This window comes from Erpetoichthys calabaricus, chromosome 5 (assembly GCF_900747795.2).
Source record: "Erpetoichthys calabaricus chromosome 5, fErpCal1.3, whole genome shotgun sequence".
NCBI classification, from domain to species: Eukaryota; Metazoa; Chordata; class Cladistia; order Polypteriformes; family Polypteridae; genus Erpetoichthys; species Erpetoichthys calabaricus.
The window spans coordinates 203,951,015-203,965,042 of record NC_041398.2 but is presented as its reverse complement, the minus strand read 5'-3'; the positions used below and the strand labels follow the sequence as shown (position 1 = coordinate 203,965,042).

Genomic DNA, 14,028 nt, shown 5'->3' with positions numbered 1-14,028 from the left:
ATATAAAAAAAAAAAGTCAATAAAAACATTTTTTGAAATATTTAAATTACTTACAAACACATATATTATTTCTATTTATCAAATTTCACAAAACACTTATTGTTGTTCAAAATATTCCTCCATAGGAAAGTGTCCTGTTCTCTACCCATTTTTTGTGCTTTTGTTGCACTAAACTTACTTTTTACTGGTTTTAAAGTCGAGTCCAACATGCTCTATTGTTTTCCTAGCAGTGTTGTCTTTTTTTGTTTTATTTTTTAAATTTTATTTATTAGTATTTATTATTAGCCCATGCTTTGTCTGATTTACTTTAAAATTTGTTACGTATTTTTAACTTAATTATTAATGTACAGGCCCATCAAGTTTGCCAGTGAACATCCGGGCCTATACATGTGCCTTTTTGAGAAGGGGGACCTTCCAGGCGCTGCAAGATTTCAATCCATTATGGCATAGTGTGTTACCAATGGTGATCTTGGTGATTGTGGACCCAACTGCCTTCAAATTATTAACAAGATTTTCCCATGTAGCTTTGGGCTGTTCTCCACCTTTCTTATGATCATCCTCACCCCATGAGGCAAGATCTTGCATGGAGCTCTAGACCAAGGGCGATGATGGTCATTTTATATTTCTTCCATTTCCAAATAATCGCTGTCACCTTCTCACCAAGCTTCTTGCTGATGGTCTTGTAGCCCATTCCAGCCTTGTGCAGGTCTACAATCTTGTCCCTAATGTCCATTTGACAGCTCTTTGGTCTTGACCATGGTCCAAAGGTTGGAATGGAAGAAATTGATTCTGTGGACAAGTGTGCTTTATACACATACCGAGTTGAGATCAGAAGTATCTGTAATTAATTGACTGATTGTAATCTGTGTGCCACATAGGCACACAGCCAATCTGTGGGAGCCAGAATTCTGGCTGGGTTGTAGGGGATCAAATACTTATTTCTCTCAATGATATGCAAATCAATTTATATCTTTTATGAAATGTGTTTTTTTCAGTATTTTAGGTTGATTTTCTGTCTCTATCCATTAAAATGAAACTACCATAAAAATTAGTGACTGTTCATTTCTTTGTATGTGAGCACACAACTTCAACAGGGGATCAAATACTTATTTCCCCCACTGTACTTCAAGCAATAGGAGCAACACAGTTGCACAGTAGTAGCACTTCTTCCTCACAACAACTAGAAGACCAACATCCAAGGTCCAGGCACTACCTCTCGGGAGTTTGCATATATTCCCCTTGTCTGTATTTCCTCTAGATGCAGGTTAGGTAAATTGGCAATGCTATATTGGTCCCTGATGTGTGTGTGTGTTTGTGTGAGAGAATGTTCACCATAAAGTCGGGTGACACCCGGTCCACTGTGGTTCTGCCTTGATGCATGCTGGAACGAATGGAATTCAGGCAATGTGTGTTAAGTCAGTAGCCAACTGAGTCGCAGACTGTGCCTAATAAAACAATATGTTGTCAAAGGTACTTGGATAACTAAAATATGCATTTCTGATGAGACTCTTTAAAAAGGAAATTTTATAATAACAAAAGGCAAATCAGAAAAAAGTTATTATTCATTGTTTTTAATGGAGAAAACAAAACAGTCTTTGCATACTTAAATGCTCAACAGTTCTAGCATAAAACAGCTATAAATCAGAGGTCCTGGGTGCACAAGTGACTCACAAAGCCATTTGATCCAAGACAAAGTAGTAGGGGTTGGAAAATCTGCCCAAAAGTGTTCTGTAAATGGAGCTTCTTTAAAAGGCAAAAGACTGTCTGTCTTACTAATGATCAACTCCACAAGTTAACCACTGAGAAATGTGAATAGACTGATGTTTATTTTGGAATTGAAAAAGCAGCTCTGCAAAATACTGCTTATAATAATTTCATATTGGATAACATGATCAACTAGTCAATTTGCAATTAACTGACTAGACACACCTACTCCATATAAATCTTAACAAAAGGGTCATTGCCACTCTATAGCCAGTGTCTGCTTTTACAAAATCACAAACAATGAATATAGTTTACAAAGTTTTTTTTATAACTGTGTATTTCAATTTGATGAACAGACAAACAGTATTCTTAATTATACAATTTCTGATTTTTTTTTTTTTTTTTTTTACATTATTTCCCATATATTTTTATGTGCATATGGGCTTTTTGCTTTTTTTTTTTTTTTTAATTCACTTGGATAAACATTTAGGATGGAGAATTTTTCATTCCTCTATAGTTTTTTGGATTAGGTTAAGGGGTCAATTCAGTGTGGTTACAGATTTAGGTTTGAAGAATAGGCATTTCAAGCCTGAAAATAAAGTAATTTATTTAAGCCAAACTGTTACTGGATTCAGTTAACTATAGCATGTAATAATACTTATAGAGAGCCTTGAAAAAGCATTCTGATATGTCACCAATTCACTGATGTTACTGATTAACTAATCTTACAATGACATTTTATTCTCTTGTGATGTATTTATTTTAAAACGTCAAAACTCTAAATTTATTTTAATGAGACATTGTTTCAAGCTTAATAAATGACTAACACTCTTTGATGAATTCAAAAGAACTGCTTAGCAGCAAAACATCCACCTCAGTTGCACTCATGCTAAAATTGATTCCACTTATCAGCATGAAAGCTTAAGGGAAACACTTAGTGAGAAATATGTGTAGTTCAGTAATTCTATGACTAAGATGCTGAAAACATATTAAGACAATTTCAAAATAACACATTCCAGAGATGAAATGCATAAGAGAAGTAACATTTTATGCAACACAATAAACTGTACATGATATAACAATAAGAGTAAACATGAAAAATGCAGAGCACTTACTTGTCTCATTATATCTGGATTATTTAGCATATGGTTAATCTCTGGATTCCGCTGAATGAGCTGCTGCATCTGGGGGTTTGCCATGATCAATTGCCTCATTAAGTCTGGATTGGACAGCATACTCTGAACAAAGGGGTTCTCCATAATCTGGGCCATCATTTCAGGGTTCGACATTAGCTGACGTTGCATTTGAGACTGCAGTTCTGAAAAGTTTGCAGAATTCATTCCAAGACCAGTAAAACCCGCCAAATTGCCAAGACCACCTAGAAAAGAGTGTTTTTTCTTAAAAAAATAGCAATACTTACATAATTGTATGAAAAACAATAAATAAAGCAAAAACTGATAAAGTGGTGGATCCCATTGATAATTCTTGAAAAAAGAATAAGCTGAAAACAGCTAAAAGCTCCGAGATTGATAAAAGATGCCCTTCTACTTTGAGAGAGAGTTGCCCAGAAGTTAATTTTTTGCTATTCATTCACATCGCTCATAAGGTTATGTTAATTGCATGAAAGTCATCGGCACTCCAAGTATTTTTGAACTGGCCACTGCACAGCTACAGTACCTGTCAGTGCTGTTGATTCCCAAAGTACTTTGTAAAGAAGAATGCTTGTTCCAAGTTGGTGTTATGGTTTTGCCATTAAAATGGTTCAACAATCCAATGGCAGGAGTAAAACATTTATTTTCTTAAAACACTGTCTTAATGTAGCCAATTGAAAATGAAGTGGAATTGGAGGAGCTGCTGTCGATTTTGCATTAATTCATCACAGTGGCAGCCTGAAGCCTTAAGGCAAAATAAGAGACTGCCAAGTGATCTACTGGTTATAGTTTGTCCTAAGTTATATGGGTGAGCTTGTCTGTGTGCGCAAGAGCAGAAAACAAATGTGTGCTCACCCAGAACACAATGCATACAATGCTACTAAAAGGAAAAAACAAAGGTGGATGCTTTGGAACAATCAAACAGAATACAGGCTTCTCTGTCTGGTGTCTCCTACTTGTTGTACAGCAACAGAATGGAAAGAGAAAAAACAAAGGTATAAGATTGTGGATGAACTCATGATATCTGGAAAATAACCATACATGTAATTAGCTGCCAGAATGCTGCAAACTCAAAATAATTTATAAATTTGAAACTGTGCTATTTTTATGGAGCTGTGAAATTTCTCATCCCCTGCAATTACCAGTTATGTAATCTGACACTATGAAAATAGCAAGATCCAGCAACTTCATTCATTAAGTTCAACATGCTATTTCACTAGAAGTCACATAATGTGCCATAGGACTTATCAAGGTTCTCCAATACACACTCTTTAGCACCTACTCCATGCTAACTAATAATTTTCTCCAAAATCTGCCCTTCACTGACGTTGCCTGTTTTGTTGTGGTGCCAATTATCAATTATAATTATTATATTTTACAAATTGTGTACTGAGAAGAAAAATTAAGAAACATTATGAAAAAACATGCATATCCATAATTACAATTTTATGTGCAATTTTTTTTTCTTAAATCTGCCCTTTGGCACCGACATATCTATCTTTCATGCATTATGATAAACCACAGGGTTGAAAGATTTTTGACATGAGTGCACAGGTATTTTCATTTTGTAGATTGGTCTGTTTGAGTATAAAGTCTTTAAGTGTAATCCAAAAGAAATACAGAAAATCTGAATAGAGTAGATCAACTGTACCCTCCCTCCCAATTATTTAACCTGTGAAATTATAACAAAAATAACCACTGCTGAGTATAAAACAATAAACAGGAGATTTTTTTCACATTACCACAAAAATCGTCTGGCCTAATGGAAGATGAGCATGCCGGGAAGAATATATATTATCTAAGTTAGCTCAATATCTAAATTGTGGATACCTAGTACCTAAAATTCAGTGTTATATTTGCTAGAAAATATGCAAATATAAAGTAGAGAAAAACAATATATAGGTATTTTAAAAGAAAGTTTAACAACAATTTACTGAGTAAAAATCATGCAACTCTTTGCAAAAATAAAAACACACAAGCCATTTCCAAGAGTAAAATAGGATTTTTACAAAAGTTTAATTTGTTAAAACTATTTAAAAAAAAAAACTCTCTTTCATTTAATGCTGCTTTAGCATGGAACTCTAAAAGGCGTGTATACTTTGTATACTACAGTAGGCAAATACCTTGGAAAGACAATAAAAAAAATACGTTAACTCCCTTTGTCATTCCAAACAAACAAATCCTTCAAAGTCTACTTATTACAAAGCAGTAATGATCCTTACCCAGACCTAAACTGCTACTGGAACCAGGTGTATTTGAAGTAGATGTAGTTCTGGGTTCTGTAGAAGCAGTTGTATTACTGCTAGTAGAACTGCTAGAAGACTGTTCCTGTGACCTTAAAATGATACAAAGAACAAAAACATACATCCATTTATAAAATGCATTTATTCAACTGAAAAGAACAAAAAATTAGGCTGCCAATAACAAATGTTTAAAAGGTTCTCTTGCAAATTAACACAACATTAAAATACTGTTTGAAATTAAGAGTAATTAAAAATTGTACTCTTCAGTAATGTGGGATTGTAATTAAAGCTGACAGTAATGTAACAGAAACCTACAAGATGATAACAGGTATAAGAAAGGTTTTCTTTAACTTTGATATACATCGAGATTAGTTAAAGCTGGAAAACATACTAGTAAACTGCCACCTGCAAGTAAGTTTAAAACTATTCCAAGTATACTGTAATATCGGTCTGCAGAAAATAAAGCTATTCAGGCAGATGACATTATATTAAGTACAAAGTGTGATGTTCCTACTGGAATTTAAAAAATAAAACATTCCCTATTCCCTTAGTCAAAGCGACTCTGAATGTCTTCATCTTATTCCAAAAATCAAGAAATATTGGCTATGATGGAGTGGACAATTGTCCAGGCTGTTTGCAGGTTTTGGTCCTGTGCAGCCAAGACAGGCTCTGGTTTGCCACATCTCTCAGCTGAATTAAGCAGGTTCAAGAAAAGATCTATACTGAAAGGGAAAAATAATTCTGGAATGAGAAAATTCTAGTTATAATTTTTGTACATTCACAAAAAATGTCAATTTTGTTTTTACTGCTCTGATCAGTAATAGTTTCTACAGTGAAGCAGTAAAACCTGCCAAACACACAAAAGCTTGTCAGGTGTTTGTATGCAATGGACGGACAGACAGACAGACACATAGATAGTGAAGCCGGAAAAGAGACACAAACAGGGGAGCAAAATCTTGGGGCACCAGGCATAGTTAAAACAGAACACAGAAATAAAGGTGCCAAATGAAAAAACAGGCAACTATTGCCTCTGTAATTCTAGCAGCCACAAGCTCTCCCTCTCAGTGATTGCAATGGTCCAAAAAAATTAACTCCATTTGCTGGAATCCTAGTATATAAAGATCTTTGCCTGAAAGAGGTGTGTGTTTCTTACTGTGTCCACCAGGGGTGGGTTTAGGTGATGTTTCCAGGAAAGTGCTCTAAACTGCAGAAGAGAAACTGTTAGCATCAGTGCCCCCTATTGAAGCAGGGTGGTATTTCCAGGCTTTCCAGAGCCATCAAGATGTTGCATGCTTGACAATGGGTAGATGGATAATACTTTATTTGTACTATATTTTTCTTAAAATGTAATCATTTGAAATGCCAGAGGTTTAAATTTAAAGTTTAGGTTAGCAAAAACTGAAATACAATAAGAAATTCCAGAATATTACAAATGGGCCTTCTTTAATAAACAACTAATAGGTTACAACCTACAAATATTCTGCAGCAATTAAAGTAAATTAAACCTTTGCAAGTTGAACAAAACAATTTGCACAGGTTTCCCAACCTCTTTTGATCACTTCAAAACTCTCTGCCTGTCTTAAAGCAAAGTTGGAACACATTGTGTTACTACACCCTCTGAAGTACACCAAAGCACGCTCTGAATTTATTCTGATATTTCCTCTCCAGTAACTGAAAAGTACATATTAAAATCAATACTAAAAATAAAAATTCAAACGTTATTAATCTGTACTGTTGAATTAATGAATTCCAATATAATTCAGGACATTTTCATTTAAACAAATTCTTTAAAGCTGGTGTTGCGATAACAAGCTTTTAAAATATGGTTTGTCAGTGACTAACTCTGTTAGGTTTATAATATTTGCTACTGCAAGATTTATATTTGCATAATTGTTAAAAAAAAAACTTACAAAAAAGAGTAATTCTTAACAGATGAGTCAAGCTGAATACATTTTCAAATATCACAAAAGCCTGGTGCTTTAATTTTACAAATCTGACAATCCTTTTTTGTATTTGTCCAAACTTTAAGGTTTCCTGTTTGAAATCAAACTTATCAATCATGAATGCATTTTTTCCAGAACTCCTGTAAAACACCTTTTGTCATGCTGTTTCAAAGTATCTTAAATGACTGATGAGACTTTTGTATTTACTTTACTTAACGTGTACTAATCCATAATTAGAATATTAAGAGGGCCTTCGGTGTAAATGGTACACTACATTATATTTGACAATGTATCTTACAAATAGATAGATCAATCGAAACATATGTGCTTTTACGGGTTATACTAATATACATTAGCTTGGCTACAACAACCAAAATGTACAACATTGTAGCATTTGTATATTTATTCGTATTTAGCATTCAAGTATGCCTTTTGTCTGGCCTGCCAACTAGCATATCTTTACAATTATTTATTTCTGTTAACACAAACATGTTGAATTAAAAGGGAGATGTGCTTTGTGTATTGAGGCACTAAACACAATTTTTTGGTATGAATAAACTGAGAAGCTCTTTTCATCATTGGTGTAGACATACCAAAACACCACTTTGTTTGAAATGTGCATCATTTTTACTTGCTATAATGGTCTCTAGCATTGCCAGTGTGCAGTTTCTTCCCATAGTCCTATAAGCATAAAACAGTAAATGTGTCCAAGATTTCCACTGTGACCCTGAACTGTATAAGCCAGTCAGAAAATGAAAGGATGCTTGGACAGGCATCTGTAGACAAAAATACTCAATGTAAACAGAGAATAAATGCAAAGTCTCCATTCCTTTTTAAGATACTGTACTGTACATCATTTCACCTCTTACAAATTCATGATGCATCATTGCACTCACAAAGTATGTCCAACCCTATTTCTAAACTAACTCCAAAATGGGATGAAAGAGGTAAGAACAAAAGCCTGCGTGTGCATGTGTTTTGGATATTTTTTTTTTTTTTTTTTTTTTTTTTTTAAAGACTCCTGCCCCAAACACAAATCATTTCTAGACATGACTTCTGTAGTTTTTCTTTTCAACATAGGTTAATGAGGTGCTGTATCTCCACCATTGTGAACCATTTTCATATGTAGTTTTTACTCATGTATTATTGTGTCTCTCTAGTGTAATTCGCATACTTGCAGTCATGCACGAGTTTCACTTGGTACTACTGAAAAAAAGCTACTACTGTTATGGTTTTGGAATTTTGGTGTCAACCTGATACTGAACTACTGGGTCTTGTAACATCCATAGGCACTACTGTTACTAGGACCAAGCTACTAATTGTACTCATCAAGACAGACATTAGAAAGGATGAGAACATTTGAATTAAATAATAATGGAAATTGTCAGCAGATCAACTGTTTATACCACAATTGAGGGAGCCTGCACAATGCTTGGGAGGGGCGAGCAATTAGTTGGCCTGATCCATACAGACATTTACCCACAATCAGGTGGTTTGTTTTCTTCAAAAATGTTGTTAACTGGAACTTTTATACTTCTCCACTAGTGTAATCTGGCCATGTCATGTTTCCTAAACCTACTCTCTGGGATGGGTTCAAAAAAAGCATAACCATTTTTGTTAGTTTACTGTTTCATATTGTTTTAACAAATGTGCATATGCTACACTTATTCTGTTATTTTATTTACATCAGCATATCTATGATAGCATTTAAAGCTTTTCTTTAATTGCACTGATTGAATACGAATAACCTGAATTAAAAATTATTAGTTAATTCTGCTAAATTTGATTTGAACAAAGAACAGATTCAGTCCAAGAATGGCCACATCCTAAACGCTTTACAGGCAAGTGTAAATGTGACCTTGAAAATGTTGCGCTTTTCAACCACTAAGCAATCTTTGAAGAGATTTTTGAGTTGCACAATATCTTGTTATACTAACTGTTCACTTCAATAATCCTTTTCCATCTCACCTGTTTTGTGTTTTTATGACAAGGTGAACTGTCAGTCCATCATGGATTCCATGCTGAGTAAGCAGATCAGGGTCTTTCAGGATTTTCCCTGCAAAGATCAGCACCAGCTGATCAGTTTGCGCCTTAAAGCGTTTTGAAATTTCTTCTTTGAACTGCAAAAAAGTTAATAAAAACATTTTAGCATGAAATAAATCAGGCCAGGTCTAATCATCTTCAAAGTAATTTTTATAAGCAAGAATGAATTCTCAAGGCAACATCATGTCTTTAGATTTTTCTTAGGTATGCCTTCTCCGCATGCCATATCTGCTTTACTCATTTTGTGTTCTGGAAAGCAAATTTAAACGGTAGTTTGAAGATGTATTTCCTAGCCATAAAACACTTCTACTTTGTGGTAAATCTTCCTTTTTAGCCTAGAATTACCCTTAACATATACTGAATAGCTGCGGTGGGCTGGCGCCTTGCCCGGGGTTTGTTTCTTGCCTTGCGCCCTGTGTTGGCTGAGATTGGCTCCAGTATACCCCCGTAACCCTGTGGTTGGGATATAGCGGGTTGGATAATGGATGGATGGATATACTGCATAGCATACCAAAGTATTCTTCATGGTTGCTGCCAATTGCTGGACATTGTGGACATTGAGATTTAAGCCGAAAAACTCACTTTAAATCACAAAATGCACCTTTTCGCCATGTCCTTAATTTTTTTCTCTATGGCTTCGATATGCTGCCGTACATTCTGATATTGTTGTGAAGGAGGCAAAAAAAAAAAAAAAAAAAAGACGGCACAGAAGATGGTACGTGAGATCTTTAAAACATATCGTGTTATTACGATGGGGAATCTGCAACACTTGAATATAAAAGCACCACAAATGCATTTGTATGTCGGCATTTTGCTTCACCACATCGAACCATTCATCAAACATCGAAGTATACACATCGATCCAGAAGGATCCGCATAGCGGCTTTCTGTCACATGTAGATAGTAAACAGAGACTCCGACGTCACATTCCAATTATTCACACTGCACCCTCCAACTTTCTGCTGGTACTGCAACTCACGCACACGTCACGTTCATTTCTGAGGACGTGCTCAGAGGACGTGTCAAATGAACACTGGGAACGCGTGGCAGCCATGATGAGTGCACAGACGCGTTCTGAGCGTGAAGTATAAACGAGCCCTAAGAAACCGAGACAATGTACAGGCCAAACTGGTGAATCCACCACTGTTTAACAAATTTAACCTGTTTGCTGGGCATGCCATTAGTTTACGGTATGCAGTACTGCGGTATAAAAGTATTTTCTTTTTCCTGTGAGAGTTGGTCTTGCTCAAATGGTATTCAGCACTGTTGTATCATTTTACCTATAAGTTCTGTCAATCCATAGCACACACTTCAAGTAATAAATGTTCAATTACGGAATTGTAACTGCTCAAATCAAGATGTGGTCCAGTTGAATGAATGAATGAATGAATGAATGAATGAATGAATGTTTTATATTATATATACACATACATACATACATATTTCTTTATATGTTTTCAAGATACAGAGATAAATCATACAGATTACAGTATCAGTTCACTTTAGAAAATGTCATACAAACATCAAACAGATAAATGACAACAAATAAAAGGGAAGAAGACTTCAAAGAGAAAAACCACTAACTATTGCATTTTATATTCAAATCTGTCCTTTGTTTGCTGCTGTAATAGCTGTCCGTGCTGAATTGTCTGTTGTCAGTAATACTACTGTTGCATCCCTTTCATTGTACCATGTTTAAAGGGCAGTACGTTTGTACTTCACTGGTGTTCCTTTCCCAATTTAGCATAAGAAACTGTGAAAATCTGCTCATAGCTTCCCATAGCAGCATAGAAACTGGGTACTTAACTTGGAAAATAAATTAATGTTTTTCATGTGTTAAACAGAATGTAAACACTAGCACTGCAACAAAAGGAGGACCAGCAGTGGTGACAGTCTGAGTGACCAAACTACTGCCTTCTACTCTACAGCAAATTTGGCTTTGAGAGCAGTAGTAAAAAAGAGAAATGACAGGTGCAACACAAGAATGTCCTTCAACAATGTCTGTGAACTGAAATTCTCAAATATTTTGCACAGAAGCCACTTGCCAGGAAGAAAAATCCCTTATATTTGTTGAAGTTTTACAAGACAAGATATAGTACCATTTATACTTGTGCATGCCTGCTACATCTTTGCAATCTCAGAGACTGCTTTCCACAGCAGTACTCATTTCAAACTAGCTGCATTCTTGTCTAGACCACCTTGGACAGGCAAGCCCTTCAAGAGTGGGTATAACCTGCAGAATGCAGTACAGCTTCTTAGTAGAGAGACAGCCTTAGCCAGTGTGAGGGATGGTCGGCAGTTTATTCCGGCCAACACCCCCAGGCCGCTAGAGAGAGTCCTCCCTGCAGCATAGAGGTGCCCCGAATTCCCGCAGGGCATTATGGACAATGGAGTTCGGCTGCACAGCCCTGCTGGATGCCATGGGGGCCGCCAGACACAACTGTTTTTATTATAGCCCGGAAGTACTACCTCGTCACGGGGACGGAAGAAATGAAGTACTTCCGGGCTGAAGAAAAAGAAGAGTTCATCTGACCAAGAAGTGAAGGACAGAAGTACTTCTGGGTCAAGGACTATAAAAAGGACTGTGGGAAACCCAGCACGCTGAGCAGGAGTTGGGAGATGCAACAGAGATGCTGGGTGTACTGGAGGATTGAATATTGATTACTGTGAATTATTATTGATTTATTGTGTATAGTGGAGTTGGAGGTGCTTGGTGCACACTATTATAATAAATTTAATTATTGGACTTTTACCTGCTGTCTGGAAGTGTTGTCTGCGGGTTCAGGGGTCGAGAGCGCTCCCTGTCACACCAGATATTTGAATATAGTAAAATATTTGCACTGCAAAGTTCTTACAGTATTACCTTACCTCCACTGTCCACAATCTGGATATTTGCTCATTTTTCTTTATTATTCACATTTCTTGATGTTTTAAAACAGGGACAATGCAAAAGAACCTTCACAAAAACAGTTGAATATAAATTGAGAGGCGTTGCACATTGTCAACTGTACTGTATATGATGCAACAGTGAGACTGCATTTGGAGTATTATGTGCAGTAGAAAATAGAAAACACCTTGCAAGATGTTGTGTTCATCCTTTTTAAGATAAATTTAATTTAAGGCTTTGTTTTTTTTAAATTTCAGACAACATATATGGCTGAATTAAATTTAATTAAATGTTAAAATCTTTAAATAAAATTATGTCTTAATTTTAGCTTGATGACCGGCATCTAAGTTGGCATAACCTTCAGCAGAAGAGCGCAGTCTTATGTTAAGGTGAAATCCCTTCTCACTACAAATAAAATTAAGAATCTCCTGCCAGCTCATAGAAGTATGGCACATGATAGTTCTCCTCTTCAAAAGCAAGGCTCAAAAGCATTCTAAAATCACCCTACTTACTGTACATGCTTGCTGTTCCTTTCTGAATTCTGTTCCATCAAAATACTGGACAGCACAGTGACAGACTCAATACGCAACCTTGAACAAGCTTAAGGAAAGACCTGTTCACAGCAACATAAGCTGAGCAGAAGTGCACAAGAACAAATATGCACCACAACATTCATATCCATGGAAGTATTGCAATACAATATTGAATCACAGTGAATGCATTTTGGCTTTTTTGACATTGATCAACAAAAATAGATTCTTTACTGTTAAAGTAAAAATAGATCCTGCAAAGTATTCTTCGTTAATTACAAATATAAAAACAAAATAACTGGTTACTTAAGTGTTCACCCACTTTACAATGCACCTAAATCTTTACTGGTTTGGCAATTTTAATAATGGTAATGAGAGTATTGTGTCAGAACAAACAGGGCATTAAACCCTGCTGTATATGGATCTGCACAGTCACAGTCGATTAAGTGTGGCCATGCTAGCCCAAGTCCACTGTTAAAAGCACCTAAAATTGGCAAGCAAACATTGGAACTGGACACAAGATTCAAGGAAGAAGGTTGTCTGGTCAGATCAGTCCTGTCAATTTTGATAATAATGATTATACTAGGGGGCTTTGCTCACCAACCCCCGTGTTTGGTTTTCCGGATACACACTTTTAAGATTTTTTTTCTTTGAATTGTTGCTATTTCATTAGTTTCACTTTTATTTCAGAAATTCTGTAAAAACAATATTTGTAATCTTGTCAGTCCCAATATGCTGAATCTTTTTAATGAGGTCAGGACAGGTTTCTCTGTTTGGAATTTAAGCACAGACAAAACGATCTATATCATCAGCAGTTAATATTTTTTTTTTTTTTTTACAAAGTAAAAAAGTAAGTAGAGTTCTGCATTGGACTCCAGTCTGTAAAGTCGTGCTATTTTCCTCTCACAGTTCCAAAAGTACATGGGGTTACCAAGGTGATACCCCAGCTTTTGTCTAGGTTTTTGTACAAGGGCTAGACATAACGTTTTTGACTCCTGGGGTAAATATAGCTTTTTAAATAAGCAGACAGATAAATATATATACACTAACAAAGTAACCAATAAATGCATGTGTGGTAAACTCTGTTTTTGAAATTCTCAAGATTCTTTATTTGTCACATGCATAGTTATACAGGACAACACGCAGTGAAATGCATCCTGATCCGCTTATCAAAAACTGTGCAAAGTTAGAAGAATATCAGATTAACAAAAAGTCATAGATTGAAATATAACAGTATAGTAGAACATAATTCACGTATCGTAGCCTTGCATTTGCTTTCCAGTCCAGAATTTCCTTTTATATATAGAGAGATTTACTACGGTTTACAGCATGCACAGTACAAATAACATTTACCTCACACATTAAATAATAAGAACAGTTGCAGTAAGCAACTTTTTGTGATGTCTTGACAAGATATGAATACCAATTACAATCCATTAGTACAGACATCAAAATATTACAAGATGTGAAACTAAAAATAAAGAATTCCCCTAAGTGGAATATGTGGATAAAAAAAAATACCCTAAA

General features: G+C 35.5%; 1 protein-coding gene across 3 annotated transcripts in view; it reads right to left on the bottom strand.

Annotated features, from left to right (window-relative positions):
• Nucleotides 1–14,028, bottom strand: part of LOC114652185 (ubiquilin-1-like) — a 60,040-nt gene that overhangs the window by 37,705 nt on the left and 8,307 nt on the right. For all 3 annotated transcript variants that reach the window (XM_051928616.1, XM_028802427.2, XM_028802428.2), the window contains exons 2-4: nt 9,010–9,161; nt 5,078–5,190; nt 2,820–3,082 (exon numbers count right to left, since the gene is read on the bottom strand). In XM_051928616.1, coding sequence (XP_051784576.1) covers nt 2,820–3,082; nt 5,078–5,190; nt 9,010–9,161 — 528 coding nt within the window. The remainder of the gene's footprint in view (nt 1–2,819; nt 3,083–5,077; nt 5,191–9,009; nt 9,162–14,028) is intronic.